Raw genomic sequence first — 22,471 nt, 5'->3', positions numbered from 1 at the left:
GATCAAATGTTTTATTTCTAACTTAGTCCCAGATCCATAAGTTAAAATCAGCTTCAGTGGTCTTGTATACATCTAGTTTAGTGTTCACTAATTTCTCTTATTCCCTATAAATTTATTCGTTTCACTTCATACCATACAGTATTGCTAATCCTGTTGTGTATTTTCATATTTAATTAGCCATCTTCACTCAGATTTGTGCCTAAATAACTGAAATGTTTTTTCAGTGTTCCTATCTATTTTCATAGTTATGTTTTTTTCATTGCTAATTTTCATACCAAATTTATTGCAGCGGTTATTCAGTTTAGCTAAGCAACCCTAAAGACTTGTACTAGATTCATTTATAAATTTCTGCATGAAGTAAATAACTGAGATTAACATCTCTAATTTTGATATCAGGTTTAATACCACTTCTCTTGGTAATGTGATCTGTATAGATGATGAGTAAAGTGGAGATAACGTGCACCCTTGTTTTACAACTGATTTGACATTAAATCATCTTTCTGTACTGCTTTCATATCTAACTGCTGATTTACAACTCAAATATTGTATTGCTTGATATAATGTCCCATTTATTACCATCATTCTGCATTATAATAGTAATAAATTTGACATTATATCAAGGAATGCATAGTCTGTATTTGAGTTGTAAATCAGCAGTTATGGTATGGTCACTTAAACAGAATGGGGGAAGAAAGATTATCAAAACAAGCTTTCTCTGGAAGAAAAAAATACTCAGAGGAAAACCAAGATGTAGGTGGATTGATACAATAAAAAGTGGCTTAGAAGACAGAAATATAAGAATATATAAATATAGAGGGGACAGCCTTGAGCTTGCTGCTCCCCCCCCCCCAGCTAATTTCTTTGTGGAAACATTTGAAGAGAAAACTCTAAACTCTTCCCTATATAGACCCACTGTTTGGCTATGCTTTGTTGATGATGTGTTCTCCATTTGACTGCATGGCCTGGATGCGTTCAATATAAAAAATCAACATCCCTGGATCCAGTTCACATTCACATTAGAAAAAGAAAATAACAGTCTCCCTTTCCTAGACACTTTAATTACATAACAGCTTGAGGGATCCTTGACATTTTCTGTTTACAGAAAATCCACACAGAGTGGCAGATACATTCAAAAACAGTCACCTCCCCCTTCCCGGTTGTATAGAATTATCAAAAATGTATATAACAGCTAAATTAATTAGTTCAGGTAATAGTACCCTCTCCACAGAAGTTGGCAAAATTCACAAAACCTTGCATACAATATCCACCATATCCAAAAAATATTAAAAGCCTAACCCCCCCCCCTTCTCCAGAACAGACTACACCAGAGCTATCACCATTCCATGTATCCAAGGCACATCTGAAAAACTAATTAAAATGCTAAATGTATAATCTTTTAACCACTTACAGACCTTTTTTTTTTTTTTAAAGCATCCCTTATCCACTCCACCAAAGACCTGCCATGTGTTTACCAGTTCCCTTGCAGTCATAAATTATTCTGCTATGGCCAGCAGGCAGGTTAGAATTGCTGACCACACTTTGGACATCCACCATAGGATATGCAGGAAGGATGCCACTCTCTTCCATCACACAAATATAAATGCTAAAGAATACTCCAGAAATTAGACGTGTGGACAGACTTATGTGTTCGTCGAACATGTTGTTTATTATTTTAACGGTATAATAGAACACAGAAACTAAGTAAATAATTAATTTATTAACTTGATGCTGATATTTCGCTGGTATTATAACCAGCATCTTCAGAGCACAAAAACACTGTTTGTCACAATATGCGAGACTAAAACAATATGGTATACTTAAACAAAATTGTAGCAGCAACACAAAGACTAGAGTCCTGATTTTGGTACCCTCTATCTGAAAAAAAAAAAAAAAATAACGCTATCATATATTACTAGAGTCCTAGAAAAGTGCTAGTTTTTTCTTAATATGACTGTCTCCCAGATCTTCGGCAAGTTAATACAGCCATATTTGTTGAGATTTGGAGTGTGTTTTAGGGCTTCTGTCGCCTCTAAGAACAATCTCTCTGATTTATATGGGTTTCTGTGTAGTACTTTTGTGTTTTTCCAGTTGATCCTGTGTGCAGGGGTATCCAGAGCATGGTCTGCTAGGTCCGACTTCCCATAATGATAATTCCGGAGTATCGTTTATGTTCGCTGATGCGGATTCAAAATGCAAACAGTTCTTCCTGTTTGACCGTAGTAGGCTTGATTGCATGAGCAGGGTACTTGGTAGACTCCTGGATGTGATAAAGGAGGAATGCTGTCCTTGGGTGAGCGGATGAGGGTGGCTAATTTGCTACATGGTCTGAATGTAGTGCGTAGATTATGTTTATTGAGAATTCTTGAGATCTTTTCGGATGTGCCATTAATGTAAGGGATGGTGACTGTTTTGTTGTAGTTCTCTCTGGTGGATGGTGGGAGGGGTTTCTTAAGAGTGTTTAGTATTTTGTTTATTTTTTGTGGATTGTTGCCGTTGGCCAAGAAGGTGTGGCGTAAGTGAGTCAGTTCAGCAGTAAGAGCCTTGTCATTTGAACAGATTGCTCTCGCTCTATGGGTTAGCGTTTTTAATATGCCATATTGTTGAGAAGGATGATGGTGTGATTGTTTGTGTAAGTATCTGCCTATATGTGTGGGTTTTCTGAAAACTGAAAATGATAAGGAACCATCTGGGAGACGTGTGATGAGTGTATCCAGGAAGGGCAGACAGTTGTTGGCTTCCAGTTCCATAGTAAAGTGGATTTTTGGATGTTGGCTATTTAAATGTGCTAAGAATGTTTTCAATGTCTCAGGGCCATGTGGCCAAATAGCAAGCACATCATCAACATAGCGTAGCCAAAGTGTTGGTTTGAGAGTGGCTGTATTGATTGCTTGTTTTTCCAGGTGTTCTATGTAAAAGTTGGCTAGGGGGGAGCCCATATCTGTCCCATCAATTTGTTTGTATATTTTCCCTTTCCATGTGAAATATCCTGCATGTATTGTGAATTTGAATAGTTCAAATATATCAGGGGGGAAGTGTGACTTCAGTAGATTGAGGGTTTCTATTAGTGGTACATTTGTGAATAGTGAAGTGATGTCAAAGCTTACTATTAAGTCTGAGCTTTTTAGGGTGAGGTGTTGTAAGATGCTTTTTAGGTGTGCTGAATTTTTGACAAAGGAGGGAGAATTGTTAGTGAGAGTGGCTAGTAGCTTCGCTAAATGTCTAGCCAGTTTGTATGTGGGACTATTTATACTGTCCACAATTGGGCGTAGGGGTGTGCCTGGTTTGTGAATTTTTGGTGATCCATAGATCCTTGGTGTTTTAACATGGAAGGGTTTGAGTTTGTTAACTGTGTCTTTGGGCCAGGAAGTGACTTTTTTTAATAATTTTCGTGCCTTATTCTATTGTGTGTTGGTGGGATTGCGATCTATAATTTTGTATGTTGACTGATCTTGTAATAGTGTGTGCATTTTGTTTTCATATTCAGTTGTGTCCATCACCACGATTGCATTTTCTTTGTCTGCTTTTGTTATGGTAATCTGGCTGTTGTTATGTAGCTCTTTTATAGCAATGAATTCCTTATGTGGGATATTATTTTTGGGAGGCTTGGACTTGATTAGGATGTTGGCCACATCTAAACGTATGTTGTTAGCTATTGTTGGAGGCAGGTCGTAAATTTATGACTACGCACTACATAATCTACACACTACATTCTAAAATAATCTACGCACTACATTCAGACCATGTAGCAAATTAGCCACCCTCATCCGCTCACCCAAGGACAGCATTCCTCCTTTATCACATCCAGGAGTCTACCAAGTACCCTGCTCATGCAATCAAGCCTACTACGGTCAAACAGGAATAACTGTGAATATTCGCATCAGCGAACATAAACGATACGTCCGGAATTATCATTATGGGAAGTCGAGCCTAGCAGACCATGCTCTGGATACTCCTGCACACAGGATCAACTGGAAAAACACAAAAGTACTACACAGAAACCCATATAAATCAGAGAGATTGTTCTTAGAGGCAACAGAAGCCTTAAAACACACTCCAAATCTCAACAAATATGGCTGTATTAACTTGCCGAAGATCTGGGAGACAGTCATATTAAGAAAAAACTAGCACTTTTCTAGGATTCTAGTAATATATGATAGCGGTTTTTTTTTTTTTTTTCAGATAGAGGGCGCCAAAATCAGGACTAGTCTTTGTGTTGCTGCTACAATTTTGTTTAAGTACACCATACTGTTTTAGTCTTGCGTATTGTGACAAACAGTGTTTTTGTGCTCTGAAGGTGCTGGTTATAATACCAGCGAAATATCAGCATCAAGTTAATAAATTAATTATTTACTTAGTTTCTGTGTTCTATTATACCGTTAAAATAATAAACAACATGTTTAACGAACACATAAGTCTGTCCACACGTCTAAGGATTCTTCACGGAGACGATATCGTACACAAGACACGACGATATGGTAAGTGGAAGTTGAAATTGGCGCGGCAACTAAACAGGTTAGCCTTCTTAAAGAGGTGCCGAGACACCAAATGAATACCGAACTGTTTTAAAATCAAAAACAAGTTCCACTTGGCCAAAGCCCAACGCATCTATAAACGAGCGAGTGTAGCGCTTTTACGTGAACAAATTAACACCACTCGCCGGGAATTAGCACAAGCAAATACAACCATCAGCGCATTACAAGAATCACTGCATAATATTCTAAATACGGAACTTTGGCAGATCTTAGAGAACATCACCGACGCAACGGCAAAAAAAGAATTCGACAGAGTCAAAAACCGGCACCAAAAGAAGTTCGAAAATCTACAACAACGGAACACCATACAACGACCGCAATTACAACAAGACCTCGTCGTCGTGAATCTATCGTCACTCACCTTAGGCAAAGAAGCCACGACTGCTTTAAGTCGAGGGCACAACTTTGCCATAACTCCCAAGCAAGTTCCAAAAGCCGAAATAATGGCGTCCATCGAACGAGGAATTTATGACCTGCCTCCAACAATAGCTAACAACATACGTTTAGATGTGGCCAACATCCTAATCAAGTCCAAGCCTCCCAAAAATAATATCCCACATAAGGAATTCATTGCTATAAAAGAGCTACACAACAACAGCCAGATTACCATAACAAAAGCAGACAAAGGAAATGCAACCGTGGTGATGGACACAACTGAATATGAAAACAAAATGCACACACTATTACAAAATCAGTCAACATACAAAATTATAGATCGCAATCCCACCAACACACAAAAGAATAAGGCACGAAAATTATTTAAAAAAAAGTCACTTCCTGGCCCAAAGACACAGTTAACAAACTCAAACCCTTCCATGTTAAAACACCAAGGATCTATGGATCACCAAAAATTCACAAACCATGCACACCCCTACGCCCAATTGTGGACAGTATAAATAGTCCCACATAGTCAAGTCAAACTGGCTAGACATTTAGCGACGCTACTAGCCACTCTCACTAACAATTCTCCCTCCTTTGTCAAAAATTCAGCACGCCTAAAAAGCTCAGACTTAATAGTAAGCTTTGACATCACTTCACTATTCACAAATGTACCACTAATAGAAACCCTCAATCTACTGAAGTCACACTTCCCCCCTGATATATTTGAACTATTCAAATTCACAATACATGCAGGATATTTCACATGGAAAGGGAAAATATACAAACAAATTGATGGGACAGATATGGGCTCCCCCCTAGCCAACTTTTACATAGAACACCTGGAAAAACAAGCAATCAATACAGCCACTCTCAAACCAACACTTTGGCTACGCTATGTTGATGATGTGCTTGCTATTTGGCCACATGGCCCTGAGACATTGAAAACATTCTTAGCACATTTAAATAGCCAACATCCAAAAATCCACTTTACTATGGAACTGGAAGCCAACAACTGTCTGCCCTTCCTGGATACACTCATCACACGTCTCCCAGATGGTTCCTTATCATTTTCAGTTTTCAGAAAACCCACACATATAGGCAGATACTTACACAAACAATCACACCATCATCCTTCTCAACAATATGGCATATTAAAAACGCTAACCCATAGAGCGAGAGCAATCTGTTCAAATGACAAGGCTCTTACTGCTGAACTGACTCACTTACGCCACACCTTCTTGGCCAACGGCAACAATCCACAAAAAATAAATAAAATACTAAACACTCTTAAGAAACCCCTCCCACCATCCACCACAGAGAACTACAACAAAACAGTCACCATCCCTTACATTAAAGGCACATCCGAAAAGATCTCAAGAATTCTCAATAAACATAATCTACGCACTACATTCAGACCATGTAGCAAATTAGCCACCCTCATCCGCTCACCCAAGGACAGCATTCCTCCTTTATCACATCCAGGAGTCTACCAAGTACCCTGCTCATGCAATCAAGCCTACTACGGTCAAACAGGAAGAACTGTTTGCATTTTGAATCCGCATCAGCGAACATAAACGATACTCCGGAATTATCATTATGGGAAGTCGGACCTAGCAGACCATGCTCTGGATACCCCTGCACACAGGATCAACTGGAAAAACACAAAAGTACTACACAGAAACCCATATAAATCAGAGAGATTGTTCTTAGAGGCGACAGAAGCCCTAAAACACACTCCAAATCTCAACAAATATGGCTGTATTAACTTGCCGAAGATCTGGGAGACAGTCATATTAAGAAAAAACTAGCACTTTTCTAGGACTCTAGTAATATATGATAGCGTTTTTTTTTTTTTTTTTTTTTTTTTTTTTTTTTCAGATAGAGGGCGCCAAAATCAGGAATCTAGTCTTTGTGTTGCTGCTACAATTTTGTTTAAGTATACCATATTGTTTTAGTCTCGCATATTGTGACAAACAGTGTTTTTGTGCTCTGAAGATGCTGGTTATAATACCAGCGAAATATCAGCATCAAGTTAATAAATTAATTATTTACTTAGTTTCTGTGTTCTATTATACTGTTAAAATAATAAACAACATACTCCAGAAATTATAGAATTATGTGTGTGAAATTAAATTGTGAAGATTATATAGTTAGTTTGATTAGTGTGTATGCATCATAGGTTAGAAAGATGAAGAAAAGAAATTCTGGACACAAATGGATGGAGTGATGCAATGATTGAAGGAAGAGGAACGTGTGATTATTGATGGGGGGGGTCTAAATGGACATGTAGGTAGGAAAAATTAACAGTGTGTGTGTGTGAGAATACATGGAGGTCATGGGATACGTTAAGTGAATCAGGAAGGGTTAAGAATAATAGATTTTTCATTGCATTTGAAATGACTTTAGTGTATACTTTCTTCAGCAAGAGGGCATAATGTCTGATCACATACAGGAGTGGAGGATAACATCTCAAATTGACTATCCGATATGCAGAACACATTTCAAGGAAGTGAGGAACTGTGGGGTAATTCCTGGAGACCACATCACTTCACACCATAGACTAATTTACATGGACTTGCATCTCAGAAGAGTGAAAATAAGAGTACAAGAAGTGCACATGATAAAGTGATTTAAACTAAAGGAGGAAGTAGTGAAGAACAGATTTAAAGAGATGGTACTTAAGGAGATAAAAAAGAGATTTCAGTGATGTCCAGCAATGGTGCCAAGACAGTGCAGATACAATCAGAAAATGTGGCAAGGAGATGCTGGGAAAAACATCAGGCAAGATAAGAGAAAGCTGGTGATGGGATGAAAATGTACAAGCAGCGATACAAAGGAAGAAAGCAGCAAAGAAAGTTTGGGATACCTCCTAGAGTGATGAAGATCATGAACTCCTCCCAGAGGGATGAGTTCATGACCTCCTCCTGAGGTCGTGACCTTCTTTCATATTGAGGAAAGAAGCAAGAAAAGCGGTAGCAAAAGCAACTGCTTTTCTTTGCAACTTCTGGGGAAGAGAGACTACCAAATGAGGGAATGACTAGGGAAATTGACAGAGAAGTGTTAAGAGCGATGGCCAAAATGATGAGTGGAAATGCTGTTGGACCAGATGAAATACCGGTGGAGGGATGTGAAGCATTGAATTAATATGGGATCTGTTGAAGGAGATCTATAGTCAAGAGGTAATTCCTGAGGAATGGAGATGGAGTCTGGTGGTACCTATATATAAGAGAAAGGAAGATATACAGGACTGTAGTAATTATAGAGGAATTTAACTTATGTCTATTCATAGATGAAAGACTGGGAGAAGTTAATATTGCAAAAGAACAGTTTGATTTTATGCCCCAAAGAAGAACTATGGATGCAGTATTTATTCTGAGGTAGAGGATCGAAAAATGTATGGAAGAACAATGGCCAGTGCATGTCGTTTTTATAGATTTAGAGAAGACATGTGACACATTACCTAGAAAAGAGATATGAAGGAATTTAAGAGAAAAAGTACCAGAAAAGTATGTTAAATTGATGCAGCAAATTTACAGAAATGTGCAAGCAACAATTAGGAGCTGTTTGAAAATAAGAGTTTTGAGATAATAGTTGGTTTAAATCAAGGATCAGTACTCAGTCCTTTTCTCTTTAATATAGCAATAGGTACTTTGACAGAACAAATCAGAGAGAGAGAACACCTTGGAGTATGCTACATGCAGACGATATTGTGCTGTGTTCGGAAACAAGAGAGGAAGTGGAACAAAAGCTGATAAGGTAGAACAGGTATTAGAAGAAAGAAGACTGAGAGCAGAAGAAAAACTGAATATCTGGTGTGTTGCCAAATTGCGACACTGAGGAAGATGTGTTGCTGGATGGAGAGATCATCAAGAAAGTAGAAATATTGTTGCACGACTTCCACTCAGTTTGTCACTTGCACTGTCATTACTGTTTTCAGCCCTGTGCTTAAAACAGTGATAAAGTCAGTTGAATGAATTGTTAGATTCATTTAACAAACAAAACCTTGCACTTACAAACATTTTATGATATTTGAAGTTCACAGATTTTTTTCAATGCTCAACAGTAAATGTTCACTCCAGTGATTCTTTCTTTTTTTTTGTACCAATACATTGAACATATTTCACACATTAATGTTGAGTTATTATATATATTGCTATTCTATTTTTTTAAAACTCTTGAAATGTGGAAAACAACCATGAATGCAGTGATTGAAAATGCTAATAGTGGCAAAAAAAATAAAAAATAGATTGATTTCAGTAGAAACTAAAATAGACATAAAGAAACATTCTGGAAATGGCAGATCACTTAATTCAGCTGATTGTATTAATAACATCAATCATTTTGAGTTGCAGCAAGTTTAACAGACCAAAAAAAAAAAAAAGTGTGACCATACTCCCAATTTAAGTGCTGTTAGATTCGTTATTATTTCTGAAAAATGAAATATCGTTGTTGAACAAATGGAATGCTCTTTAACAGTTCCTAAACTCAATGTGGTAGTGTTTCTACACTGCAGAGGAATTAGAGAGTTAATCTGCTACAGCAAAGGTTGGTCGATTGGTAGAGCATCTGCTACTAAAATGGCTCACGTAAAAAGTTAAGCAAGTTTGATCTCGGTTAGTAGTTGGAACGGAATCAATTGTTCGATGCTGTTGTCCCTTGATCAGTCTCTGAACTCCCTGGAGGTGTCACATAATAATAATGATAAAGAAGTAAAAAATAAAGTTCAAAAATTATTTTCAAATTATGTATTTTTACAATAGACTTTTTAGAATATATTAATTTTCAAATTGTGCATTTTTACTATCGTTGTATTAAGGGTAATCTTATTTCAGAAACCTATTAACAAATTTAATAATATAGCTTGTGAAAAATAAATTCAACTTATGAACATTCAACATGTATCCAAGAACGTATTAATGTTTGTAGGTTGGGGTTTGCATATGCTTTTCGAGTATTTACTGGTGGATTTCTTACCAGAATTTGCTTTTTTTTTTTCTATAAATTTACTCCACCATTCTGTGACCAGCATTTTCATTTCCGTTTTCTGTATGTCAGCCACCTTCTCTTAAAATAAAAAAAATTCCTGTTTGTGTTAAATCAAATAATATTTTTAAGGTTTTTAATACAAAGTTATATTGTAGTTATTGTCTTAATATACTTTTAGTAATTTAACATTAATTTATTGATTGTACAGTAATAATAATGTTCACTGTTAACTATAGTGAACATTATGACTACAAGAACAGTTTGTTTTATGCAAGATTTATTAATATACAGTATTTGGATTCGGGGTGCATTTTCATGTTGGTATAATATTTTATTCAAATTAAGTGGATATTGAATCCAACATTATTTCTTAGCTGAATAAGAAACTCAAAGATAGAAAATCTATCTAAGAGTTTCATGCCGAATATAGAAAACTATAAAAGTTCGGCGAGTCCAAGCGTAAGCTAACAGGTGGTACATGCTGGGGCAACTCCTAGTAAAGACGGAGTAAGCTCCGATCACTGTCCTTAGTATTTTCCCATAATGTAAAACACAACTCCTAGGAGATGTATACTGTTATACCTAAGAACAGTGATCGGAGCTTACTCCACCTTTACTATGAGTTGCTCCAGCATGTACCACCTGTTGGCTTACGCTTGGACAGTTTTCTATATTCGACATCAAACTCTTAGATAGATTTTCTTCTTTGAGTTTCTTATTCGACTAAGAAATAATGTTGGATTCAATATCCACTTAATTTGAATAAATTTACTTGGCCGAAGTGAAGCCTATTGGCTCTTTATCTCAGTAATATTTTATGGTTAATTTTGATGTATGATAGTGTTGTATTAATTCCAGTTAATGCTTGAGTATAATTTGTTGTGATAATAGTTTTAGGATGGTTTTCTGAGAGGGGGGGGGGATCATTTTGAAACAATTTAATTTTTTTTTTCTCCCAGGACAAAAATTTGCTTTACCTGTTTCTTGTGATTTTTTATGAATGTAAGTGATAATATTTGGATTTTGACTTCTGTTTTATCTTCATAGGAGTCTGTTATCTTTACATGAAAACAATTGAAAGATCAGCTTTTCCTGCTAGACTATGGGAGAAAGTAAAATTATCCAAGAATTATGAAAAGGCAATGGAGCAGATCGATAAACATCTCATATACTGGCCTCACTTTATCCGTCATAAATGCAAGCAACGTTTCACAAAAATAACGCAGTATCTTATACGCATGCGAAAACTTTGCCTGAGTAGACAGTTAAGTTGGAAATATTTTTATAATTTATGTTGTACAATTATTGTGATTAGTTTCAACTTTTCAAATTAATTTGGAAAAAAAAATTTAATGAAACATCTAATATAAATTTGAGTAATGTAATATTGTTTTAATTGTTATGATAAGACCACGTTAAAATTTATTCTTTCCAAATAAATTATTTAAAACCTTCATTAATCTATTATTGATCATATGTTTAAATTCCCTTATTTATGATGGTTCTAGTACTGTTCTTGGTAAGTTGTGTGCTGAAGTAATATTAGGTTAAGCACTCTTTTTAGGAATTTTGCAGACAGTGAAGTTAATAATTCTTATTCAGAAGAGAACTGTATTGGTCGTTGAATTGTGTTATCCTTTATATTTATTTCAGATGAAGAATTAAAAACTGATTAAATGCATGTTTGAAATATGCAAACTTGCTGTAAAAGAATTTCACTTTGCTACAATCTTGCTTTGTGCATTACAATAGTCTCTGAAATGACTTGAAGACATTGTAGCATATTCCAGCAGGATAATATGTTATATTGTTCATGATCAAAATATACACAGCACACTACAGACAACTCTTGAAGTTCATTTTTATAGAGAGATAATAAGAAACATTTCCTAATCAAGAATAATGTTGAATAAGAAGTGGACTGTTAATAGATAAAAATTAATATTTCAAGAATCTTTTTTAGGAATTCTTCAGATAGTAAAGTTAATAATTCTTATGATCCAGTGGAGAATTGTTTTACAAAGCTTAGGAAATTGATTTCTGCTCAAAAAAAATATATATATATTAGAATTGAGCTGCATCATAGACATCAAATTTTGATCTATAGACTGAGACTCTCTACATGAAGGACTCTGAGTGAAGATAGTCTTCAGATCGTGTTTTTGTAATTTTACACACATTTAGACCTGATTGTAAAAAAAGATTCTTCCTCAACATTCCAACTTTGTAACACACAGATTCAAAATCTGAACATGTACTATCAATTTCTACACTTTGTGGACACAATTCCTTTGCAGTCATTAACAGTACTCCTTGTCCTCTTTTCACCTTGCTGTCTTTCTGAAAAATTGCATTTCTTTTTATTTATATTCCCAACAGCATATCATCCTTTTCCACACAACTCTTAGATGACCAAGTTTCATTTATACCAATTATCTTTTGGGCATATTGGCTCAATCAATGAAATAAACCCATCTCTTATTTCAGATACTCCTTACATTTGTATACAAACACAAGTAATCTCTGCTCTAGCCACTATACTACACCTCTTTCTCTTTGGTCTGACCACTTCCGTTCCTGACTATGATTTCCATTCATTCATACCTGTTTCATCTCCACCTTTATGTATTCTATCACCTTGTCCTGCTGCAATCCTGTCTTCAACCACCCATTTGATTGTACTATCCTGGTTAACATGTACACTCTTTAATCTTTAGTTACATTAACTTCTTGATCCTGTGCCTTCTCAGCAAACAGTAGCCTTTCTAAATGCTTGACACCAAATCCAATCAAATGCAATCCATCAACTTTATTATATATAAAAATTATATATAAACCATTCCAACTTCCCTTCAAATTCACTCCACAGGTTCACAAACTGAACCCCTCCCCTTATCCCTCACAGAACTTAGCCATCTTGCTATTCATTATCTCTGTTCTCCTGCTCAACTCAGTATTGTCATGTCTGAGCATACACTAATGACTTTTCCAACAATGCTATTATCCTTTACTTTCCACAAGAACTCCAAGTCTCTGTCAGCATTCCTTTTTTCAGTCATTCGTGCTCACAACTACCACATTGTATTCCAGCTTCCTTTCTGCATTTCAGATTTTTCTATTCAAGTACTGATTGCACAAATGGAATCAAGAATGCTATTGATTGTTGAATGTTTTCTACCAGCATGTTGTCACTGCTTGTTTCATTTAGCAGTCTTTCAGAGTAGTTACTCCAGACATCTAGAATATCTTTAATTCAAATTTCATGTCATCTTTATCATCTCTGATTCTTATTACAAATACTCTTTCCTCCATTTCTGAGCTTTTTTAATAGCCTCCAGAATATTTTGCCTATTCCTGATATTTATTTTCTGTGTTCTTTCCATGACTTTTGTTTAGCTAGTTTTACACAGTGCTTCACTTTCTTACATTTTTTTCTGTATTCTAAAAGCACAAGCTGACTTACTTGCCAGGAACTTTCAATTCCATTTTTTCTTAGCTTCCTGGATCCACCGTGGAGTTTTCTGATTTTTCTATCTTTGCAGATTGCCTCACAATATTGCCCCTCTGTCTGAATTGATCAGGGTTTTCTTCAGAGTTTGCCACTGAATCTCCAATGTTTGTTTCCTGTTTTCAAACTCTTATTTTTTCTCGATTAATGAAAGAATTCACCTCTGAAAGCTGCTCAACTGTGATTCATTTTAAAACTTTCCTACATAACATTTTTCTTTTCAATATGAAATTCAATTTTATCCTGCTCAGAACTAAATTGTGATCACTTCAGATTTCAAATACTCTGCATACTCCTGTTTCCTGAACCAGTGGGGAAAACATCACTATCAACAATAACATAATGAGGCTTTCATATTTCTTCTATGCATCTTCTTTCCATGCGAATTTGTGAACATTTTTATGTTGGAGCATGGTGTTAGTAATAACCAATCCATGTGCTGAAAAGATATCCATTAGATACATTATTATTAGCTTTGCTCTTTTCTCCAAATTTTCCTGAAAATTTTCTACATATATGCAATAATTTCCTATTCTGCTGTTTAGAACTCCAACAAAGAACAAGTTTTTCTTTTTCAACTGCCTTCTCTGATGCCTCAAAAAATTCCTCCATTTCTTTCTTAGTAGAACCTTCTATGGGACCATAGTCACAAATAAGTCTCATCTTCTAGTTCCCCATACTGATATTTACCCTCATTACTCTACTTGATATTGCCTGCCATTCAAGAATATTATCCTCATATTTAATGTTGAAGACTATAACTTCTTCTTCTCTCTGGTTGTTTTCTGAATATAAGAAAATACCTAACCTGTTTTTGTTTCAGTAACACATGTTATATTAATTTGTATTTATCCAATTCTTCAGCTAATTCCATTTCTTTTCCATTGATGCTTCTTATCTTGGTTGTGCCAATCTTGAACTCTTCTGACGTTGAGTTGGGATTTATTCCAGTAGCTCACTTTTTGCTGGTTCCCTGGTGAAAACAATGGAAGCCTACTGGATGATGGGCCCAGCCAGCATGAAATTCTGTCATGATGTACCATCATTTTGCATTATGGTTTAAGCCAGTAAAAATACAATTTGATTGGTTAAATCCCAAATTGCCAGCCCATTCTCATCCATTTAGTATCTGACAAGGTGCACCATGAGTAGATTCAGATATGGACATTGTCAGAAGTCCTGGTTAGTTCTCTGCATTCCTTAAAAGGCTATATAGAGGTATCTTCCCATTTATCTGCTTTGACCTTCCTGCCTAAGCATCTTGCCTAATTAATTAAATATCAAAAAAATATTTAAATAGGCTAGATTTTATCCTTTAAGTTTCTCTTTTGAGATGTGTGCTTTTTTTTATTGATATAGTGAATACCTAGAAAATTTCCATGCCACTAAAGAAACATTTTTAGATCTGACAGCAAATTTATAATAAATAAATGAATAAACATAGTGGAAATGACTAAACATTTAAGTGATGAAGAAATCCAAGAAATGCCTAATTTTGATTCTGATACTTCCAAATGTGTAAGAAATGTGGTAGTGATCCAGGAGATTTAGATTTATTACATTAATGCTAGATGCATTAATGTAATTAAAAAGGAATGCAATATATCATTTTATCAGTTATGATTTCTTTCAAATAATTATTATGGTGAAAAAAAAATGATAATTATCATTGAGAAATTAAGTAAGCAAATTTAAATTTAAAAAAAAAGTTTGTCGTTATTTCCAATGTGTATCCTCAAGAGGATACTATGAGACACATTTAAGTTTCAATAGCACTGTTGCCTATTTATCTTTACTACTACTCTTTCAAATTAGTCTGTTATTTGTCAAATTTCCATTTTGTCACATATAGCATTTCAGTTTTCTGACAATCTCCACTTTACTAATTGGTGAAGTGGAGATTGATTTCCTTTGTTTGTTATCTATACATGCTAAATTTTTACAGCAGTTAGTCAGCTTAGTTAAGAATCTTAAGACTTATGCAGGATTTATTTAGGAATGTAACACAATTTGCAAATATAAAGAGAAGTACTGTGTGATGCCATTAAGTTTGATATTGTAATTTCCTTCATAACGTTATCTACATAGCTGAGGAAAAAAAATAGTTATATGACATGCAACCTTAATTTTATATCATAACCCTCTTCTTATGCATCTCCCTGTAATAACTGCTGATTTATAGTTAAGTAGAGGCTGCCATTTCTCTGTCTGATATCTCATTTATAATTATTTTGTTCTAGAGCTTTTCAATTTGCACTGCATTGCATGATTTACCCTCCCGTTCTAGATCTGCAGAACATAAATACAGCTCTTATTGCATTTCCATCATTTTTTAACTGTTTGACCTGAACTCAGCTTATTGTCCCTCGTTCTTCTCTTCCACATTTTTTTTTTTTTTTTTTAATCCTCTTAAGTATGCTTGTGTAAATCTTACCTGGAACAAAGTAGGGAAATTCCTCTGTACTTTTATTTTCTTTATTTTTATAGATCAGTATAATGAAACTCTACTCAGTTCATCTGTTTAGAATTTGAGATTCTAGCCAGGTCTTTTGAATTATGCACTGTAACCAGTAAAATCTGTATCCATTTCTTGTCATAAGTGCACTAGCTTTTCAGATTTTTGAAAGTGTTTCTACTTCCATTCCTAAAATGTATTCATGACTATTTTTCTGTTGGATGCTTTCTACCTCACTGAATAATTTTTTTAAATTAAATACTTCAGCGATCAAAAATATTCATATCTTCAGTTTTTATTTTACCTTTATCGTTGCTGATTCCTTTTGTAGTACCCTTTCCTCTTGTTTTCTAAGTTGTTTCAGTAGTCTCCAGATCATTTTGTTACCTTTTTGATATTTATATTCTATATTCCTTTCATATCTGTGATTTAGCTACTTTTACACATAATTTATTTCTTTGAGGATATGTGCTATGATTTAATTGGCTTGAAAAAATGTCTGGTTATCATTTCTTCTTCTTTACCTACTTTGAATCTTTAATCTCTTGATTTGAAATTTAGAATTGCTATGGAATTCTGATTTTTCCACATGATTCACAAATCAATAATTATTTTCTTATTTTACCACTTCTAAGGTTTGATTCTTGTTTATGTACATCTTTCACTTTTTGCTCTAATACATAAATTTTAGTCTACAGCTTCACTTCTGAAGCTGTAGACTAAAATTCTTCTGCTAGGCTTCATTCTTTTAATAACATGACTTGACTTATTGCTCTTTACACCTATAAGGCGCATGAGGCCACGAGTTCAGCGTGCCATCCTCTTCGGTCCAGTGCTGCTTCTCTTGCTATCCCCCAGCTTGACCATCCTAGTTTGTTTCGTTCTTGGATTACCATTCGGCACCATGTCATTTTGGGTCTTCCCCCTCTTCCTTTTACCATCAGGCATCCATGTCAATGCTATTCTTGTATTCTGATGTTGGTATCCTCGATACATGTCCATCTGTGTTTCTTGAACTCTACTGTAATGGTTTTGGTTTGTTGTAAATTTCAATATTTGAGATTTTATTTGGCCAGTAAATTTTTAGAATTCCGAGAAGACATTTTGTTTGGAAGGCATCTATTTTATTTTCTTGTTGTTTAGTTAATTTCTATGATTCACTTCCATAAAGTAATACAGATTTAATAGTTGAGTTAAAAATTTGCACCTTTAAGTTTGTTTTTATATTGGATGATTTCCAAATTTTCTGTAAAGTTTTAAATGCATAGCAAGATTTTTTATTCTTATTGCAATGTCCTCGTTGGTACCACCTTCCGTGTTGACAGTTCCTCTGAAGTAATTAAAAGTGTTTCACTTCTACTTGATTACCATTTATAAAGATTGGGTCATTCTTTTTACTGTTGATTTTTAATATTTTGGTTTTCTTCTCATTGATGTGTAAACCTATTTGTTTAGCAGTTTCCTCTAACTTTGCTGTCTTAATTTTCATTAGTTCAAATCTAGACTATGCTGACGACATAGTAGTACAATGTCGTCAGCATAGTCCAGATCTTCTAATGCAGTGTCAATGTTCCATCTTATTCCAGTTTTCAGGTTTTTCAGGGTGTGTCGCATTATCCAATCTTTGACAATGATGAAAAGCGTTCCAGGCATGACACAACCTTGCTTAACACCAGTTTTGTTGTAAAAACTTTCAAAAGCTGTTCCATTTAATAGAATTTGTCCTTTACTTCCATCATACAAATCTTTTATAACATTTATTATTTTGTCAGGAAATCCATAAATTTTCAGGATTTTCTATAGATATTCTCTGTCTCTATGCTGTCAAAAGCTTTGGCAAAATCAATAAAACTGAGTTACATAGTTGAATTTAGTTCAACACTCTGTTCAATTATGTTTCTAAGAATAAAAATTTGATTCATTGTACTTCTTCCATTTCTAAAGCCTGCTTGTTCTATTCTCAGAATTTTCTCAATGCTATTTTTTATTCTGCTTATTATGATTCTAGTGAAGATCTTTGATGGTACTGACAATAGGCTGATTCCTCTCCAATTGGTGCATTCTGTAAGATCACTTTTTTTGGGAATTTTGACTATTTGTGATTCTTTCCAGGTACTCGGAAATGTTTCAGATGCCGATATGATAATAAACAGTTTATACAGTATAGTTGCTGATGTTTTTAGGTCAGCTTTGAGCAGTTCAGCGCTAATGTTATCATTTCCACTTGCTTTTCTGTTCTTTTGGATCTTGATTGCGTCCATGATTTCTTGCACTGTGATCTCTCTCTCCCATGTTTACATGAAATTCGAATTGATTTGGCATCTCTTCGAAAGGGGATTCAATATTTGGATTTATAGAGTCGTGTTTAACATTTAATAATTCTTCAAAGTACTCTTTCCATCTTTGTTGGACTTCTTGCTCTTGAGTTAGTAGTTGACCATTTTTATCTTTAACCCCACATTCATTCATCTGATAGGTTCCTCCAAGTTGTCTTATAATTTTATAAACTTCTCCAAGATTTACAGTATCATTCGCTCTCTGAGCATCCTCAGCCAACAGCTGATAGTAGTTTCTCTTGTCATTTCTGGCAGAGTGCTTTACCATCTTACGTACTTCTTGATATTGCTTCTGATATTCTCCACGTAATCTTTCTGATTTGCAGTTGTTTATTTTCTCTTTTATCTTCTTCCTTTCTTCAATTAGTTTTAATGTCTTTCCTGTAATCCATTCTCTGTGTGACTTCCCACTTGTCACTCCTAAAATATCTTCTGCAGTTTTATTGAAGACTTCTTTACACTTTTTCCAGTTGGCTTCAATCTTATTTTCCTCATAATTTTCATTTGATTCTTCCAAAACTGAGAATCTATCCTTCAGTTTATCAATGTTATTTAATTTTCTTATTCTTTTTTAGTTTTGAATTTCTTGCTAGCTTTAATTTAGCTATTGCAGTTAGCAGAAAATGGTCTGAAGCTGCATCAGCTCCTCTTTTAACCCTTACATCTTGTAACGTCCTCTTGAAAGTATTACATATAGCAATGTGATCAATGTGTTTTTTTGTTTTTCCATCAGGGGAGATCCATGTTAGTTTGTGAATTTCCTTATGTTTAAAGATACTACCTCCTATAATGAGGTTATTTAATTCACAGAAGGATGTAAAAAGTTCTCCATTTTTGTTTTGCTCACCACTCGCTTCGTTTTCCTATAGCACGTTCATCCTCCATCTTTCTTTTCCTTACTTTAGCATTCATGTCTCCCATCAAAATTAACAAGTCACATTTAGGGACTTTATCAATCACTTTTTGAAGTTGTTCATAGAATTGTGCTTTCTCCATTTCTTCGGCATCATTTGTGGGTGCATATACTTGTACAATGGTCAATTTCATGAACCTGGAGGAAAAATCTAGCTTTAATTATTCGGTTATTTATTGGGTTCCATTCCATCAGACTTTTCCTTGCTTTCTCACTTACAATCACTGCAACTCCTTTCTCATGTCTTTCATCGTCTCCTGAATACGATATGCAATATTTATCGGTTGTTCTTATCTCACCAAAACCTGTCCATCTTGTTTCAGCAATTCCTAAGATATCAAGACCGTATTTACTCATCTCGTTGACTATCTGCCTAGTTTTTCCAATTTGGTATGTTGTGCGAACATTCCATGTTCCAATTTTAAGTTTAATTTTAAGGTGAGTGATTGACTTCATCCACAAGTGAGGTTCCATGAGGCTTTGCCCCACCTGCATCATAGATGTTGGCTCCCCTCTAAAGTCCTGTAAATATTTGTCTGTTGGGAGACCACAGGTCGTAGCACTCTGCCCCCAAGGGATTTCTTGTTGCTTCACTCATGGTTTCTGTAATCATGGTTTTTTTTTATGAGAATGGGTGATTAGCCCATCGCTCAACCTTCCTCTTTTAACTGGGCTTAGGACCGGTATAGGGACGAGCATACGCTCCACCTATGGCAAAGTTTTTAATAACATGACGCTTTGCTTGTTTCTTATGCATTCTCTCTCTCTTTGTATATATGTGAATTTATGTATTTTTTAATGTAGATCATGATGTCAGAGACAAGTCATTTTCCTGAGAATAGAAACTTTTATTCTGCTTTTTTGGAGTTATGAGCTAATACTGTTGAAATAGCAGAATACAAGCATCATCATCAATTTCCTGATATGTACCCCCAAGGGATGTTCAGGTTACTACGACAGCACTACATGATTAAGTTTACATTATTATTAATCTCCTATCAACAATCTTCCTCCAAATCAATCTATTACTTGTGAGCACTCCAATATTGTCATATCTAACATTCTGTGCCTTTAAGGCACTTTTGATCAAATCAATCCACCTAGACCTTGGTCTTCCTCTTGGTCTCTTTCTTGCTATCTTAGCATCAAACACCTGCTTCACTAACCTTTCCTTGCCCATTGTATTTAAGTGACCACACCAGCTTAGATTAGCTTTAATCTTTAAAGGTACCTTTGGCATAATTATAAATAATAAATTACATGATAACTACAGTAATTACCTTTAATGAAATGAAAGTACAGATATTTTGTACTGAAATTAACAGTACATCATCAGTGTAGACAACAAGCAATTCAAAGGAATGGAATACAAAGTACATAATAGTCAGTGGATTACAAATTAAAATATGGCATCCCAAAAATTCCTAAAAAAGGTTATCCAGTAAGACCCATCATGAATTGTATTGACTCTCCCACTTATAGAATTGCTAAATTTCTGTCACATTTATTAACTGCCCATTCTGGACAATCCAGATCTTTCATCAAAAATTCCACACATGGTCTTGAACAAATTGAGGATGTTCAAATACAAGAGTCGGACTTGTTAGTGAGTTTCAATATCGTTTCCGCTTTATCAATTTTCCATTATCTGACACTGTTAATTTACTATATGATGATTACCCTCCCAATATTGCAAAGATTTTTTGAATTTGTTATACATTCAGGATATATCAGCTGGAAAAACAAGATCTATAAACAAGTTGAAGGTACTGCCATGGGTAGCCCTCTGTCTCCACCTTTGGCAAACTATTTTTTGAACCATCTGGAAGACACCTTGTTTTCATCCATTCATCCCCGACCCTCTTTTTGGTTCCGTTATGTTGATGTCTTTGCTATTTGGCCACATTCTGAAAAGGAACTTACTACCTACTTTCCTACAACAGATCAATAGCCTTTACCCACGTATTCAGTTCACCATGAAAAAGAAAAGGCTGGTAGTTTACTATTCTTGGACATCCTTACACGCACAGCCTCTGGTAATTTATCAACCAGTGTATATCGAAAACTTACCTTTACTTGTAGATACATTCATCAAAAGTCTGCTCATCACACTTCTCAAAAAATTGGTGTTATCAAGTTTTTAATTAACAGAGCACATAAAGTGTGCTCCTCTCCCTCAAGCTTACAACAAGAACTTTTCACTATCAAAACGTTAATGGAATTTAATGTTTACAACCCTAATCAAATCCAGCAGATAATTGACTCCTATGTTCCAATGCCTCAGGATTCTTCAACAGACCACAGGGTTCCAATCCCTTATGTTTCTGACATCCCGGAACTGATTGGCAGAATTTTGAAGAAGTATCTCATTCCCACATATTTTCCAATCAACAAAATTTCTCACCTGTTGCCACCTGCAAAAGACAAACTGGCACCTCTATCATTAGCTGGCATTTACCAGATACCGTATGAATGTAATCTAACATACCTTGGACAAACAAGCTGTTCTGTGGAAAAAATAATTAATGAACATCAATATTATATCAAATACATGAAACCTCAAAAGTCTGGTCTGGCACAACATAGTATTGACATTAAACACAATATCCATTGGGAAAAAGCTGGTCTTCTCCATAGATGCAAGTTTAAATATGAACGTCTTTTCAAACGAAGTTGTGAAGCCCTTTTACATCGGCTAAATCTGAATCAAAATGATTCTCTCTCTCTACCAAAAGTTTGGGAGATTCTTATCTTATGTAACCATCAAAAAAATAGTTTTTAAGAATAATTTCCATAATAATCTTTATTAATATTAATTTCTAGCACATGGCATACCAAAGATACATACATACCATAGTATTGGTATGTATTCCTCTTGAAAATTTTCTAGTATTGTTCTGTTACTGCTTGGTTCATTTAACAGTCTTTCAAAGTAATTGCTCTCGACATCTAGGATATCCTTACCTTCAGTTTTCATGTGACCTTTATCGTCTTTGATTCCTTTTACAGTACTCTTTCCTTCATTTCTAAGCCTGTTCAATGGCGTCCAGAACATTTGGCTGCCTCCTGATATTTATTTTCCATATTCTTACCAAAGTCTTACCACGACTTTTGTTTAGCTACTTTTATACATAGCTTAGCTCTCTTACATTTTTCTCTGCATTCTTTTAGGGCATCTGCTGAGTTATTTGCAAGGAATGTTTAGTGTATTTTCTTCTTTTTCAGAACTCCTTTTTTAATGTCTTGTGCTCAGACAACTCCGGCATGGCATTTCCTCTCAGCAATGGACATACTTGCTATGCCATCTTTTTATTATTATTTTTTTTTTTTTTATTCTTGACTAATTTTATCAACTTGCTG

General features: G+C 35.0%; 1 protein-coding gene across 1 annotated transcript in view; it reads left to right on the top strand.

Annotated features, from left to right (window-relative positions):
• LOC150107289 (protein MAK16 homolog) overlaps positions 1 to 22,471 on the top strand; it is a 113,123-nt gene that overhangs the window by 40,984 nt on the left and 49,668 nt on the right. Inside the window, exon 4 of the mRNA XM_090391136.1 lies at positions 10,947 to 11,163. Within this exon, the coding sequence (XP_090247262.1) occupies positions 10,947 to 11,163 (217 nt within the window). The remainder of the gene's footprint in view (positions 1 to 10,946; positions 11,164 to 22,471) is intronic.

Source organism: Typopeltis vanoorti, chromosome 4 (assembly GCF_054136105.1).
Source record: "Typopeltis vanoorti isolate ZY-2024b chromosome 4, IOZ_Tvanoo_1.0, whole genome shotgun sequence".
NCBI classification, from domain to species: Eukaryota; Metazoa; Arthropoda; class Arachnida; order Uropygi; family Thelyphonidae; genus Typopeltis; species Typopeltis vanoorti.
Note: the sequence above shows the minus strand (reverse complement) of the source record. Positions and strands in the feature narration are given on the sequence as shown.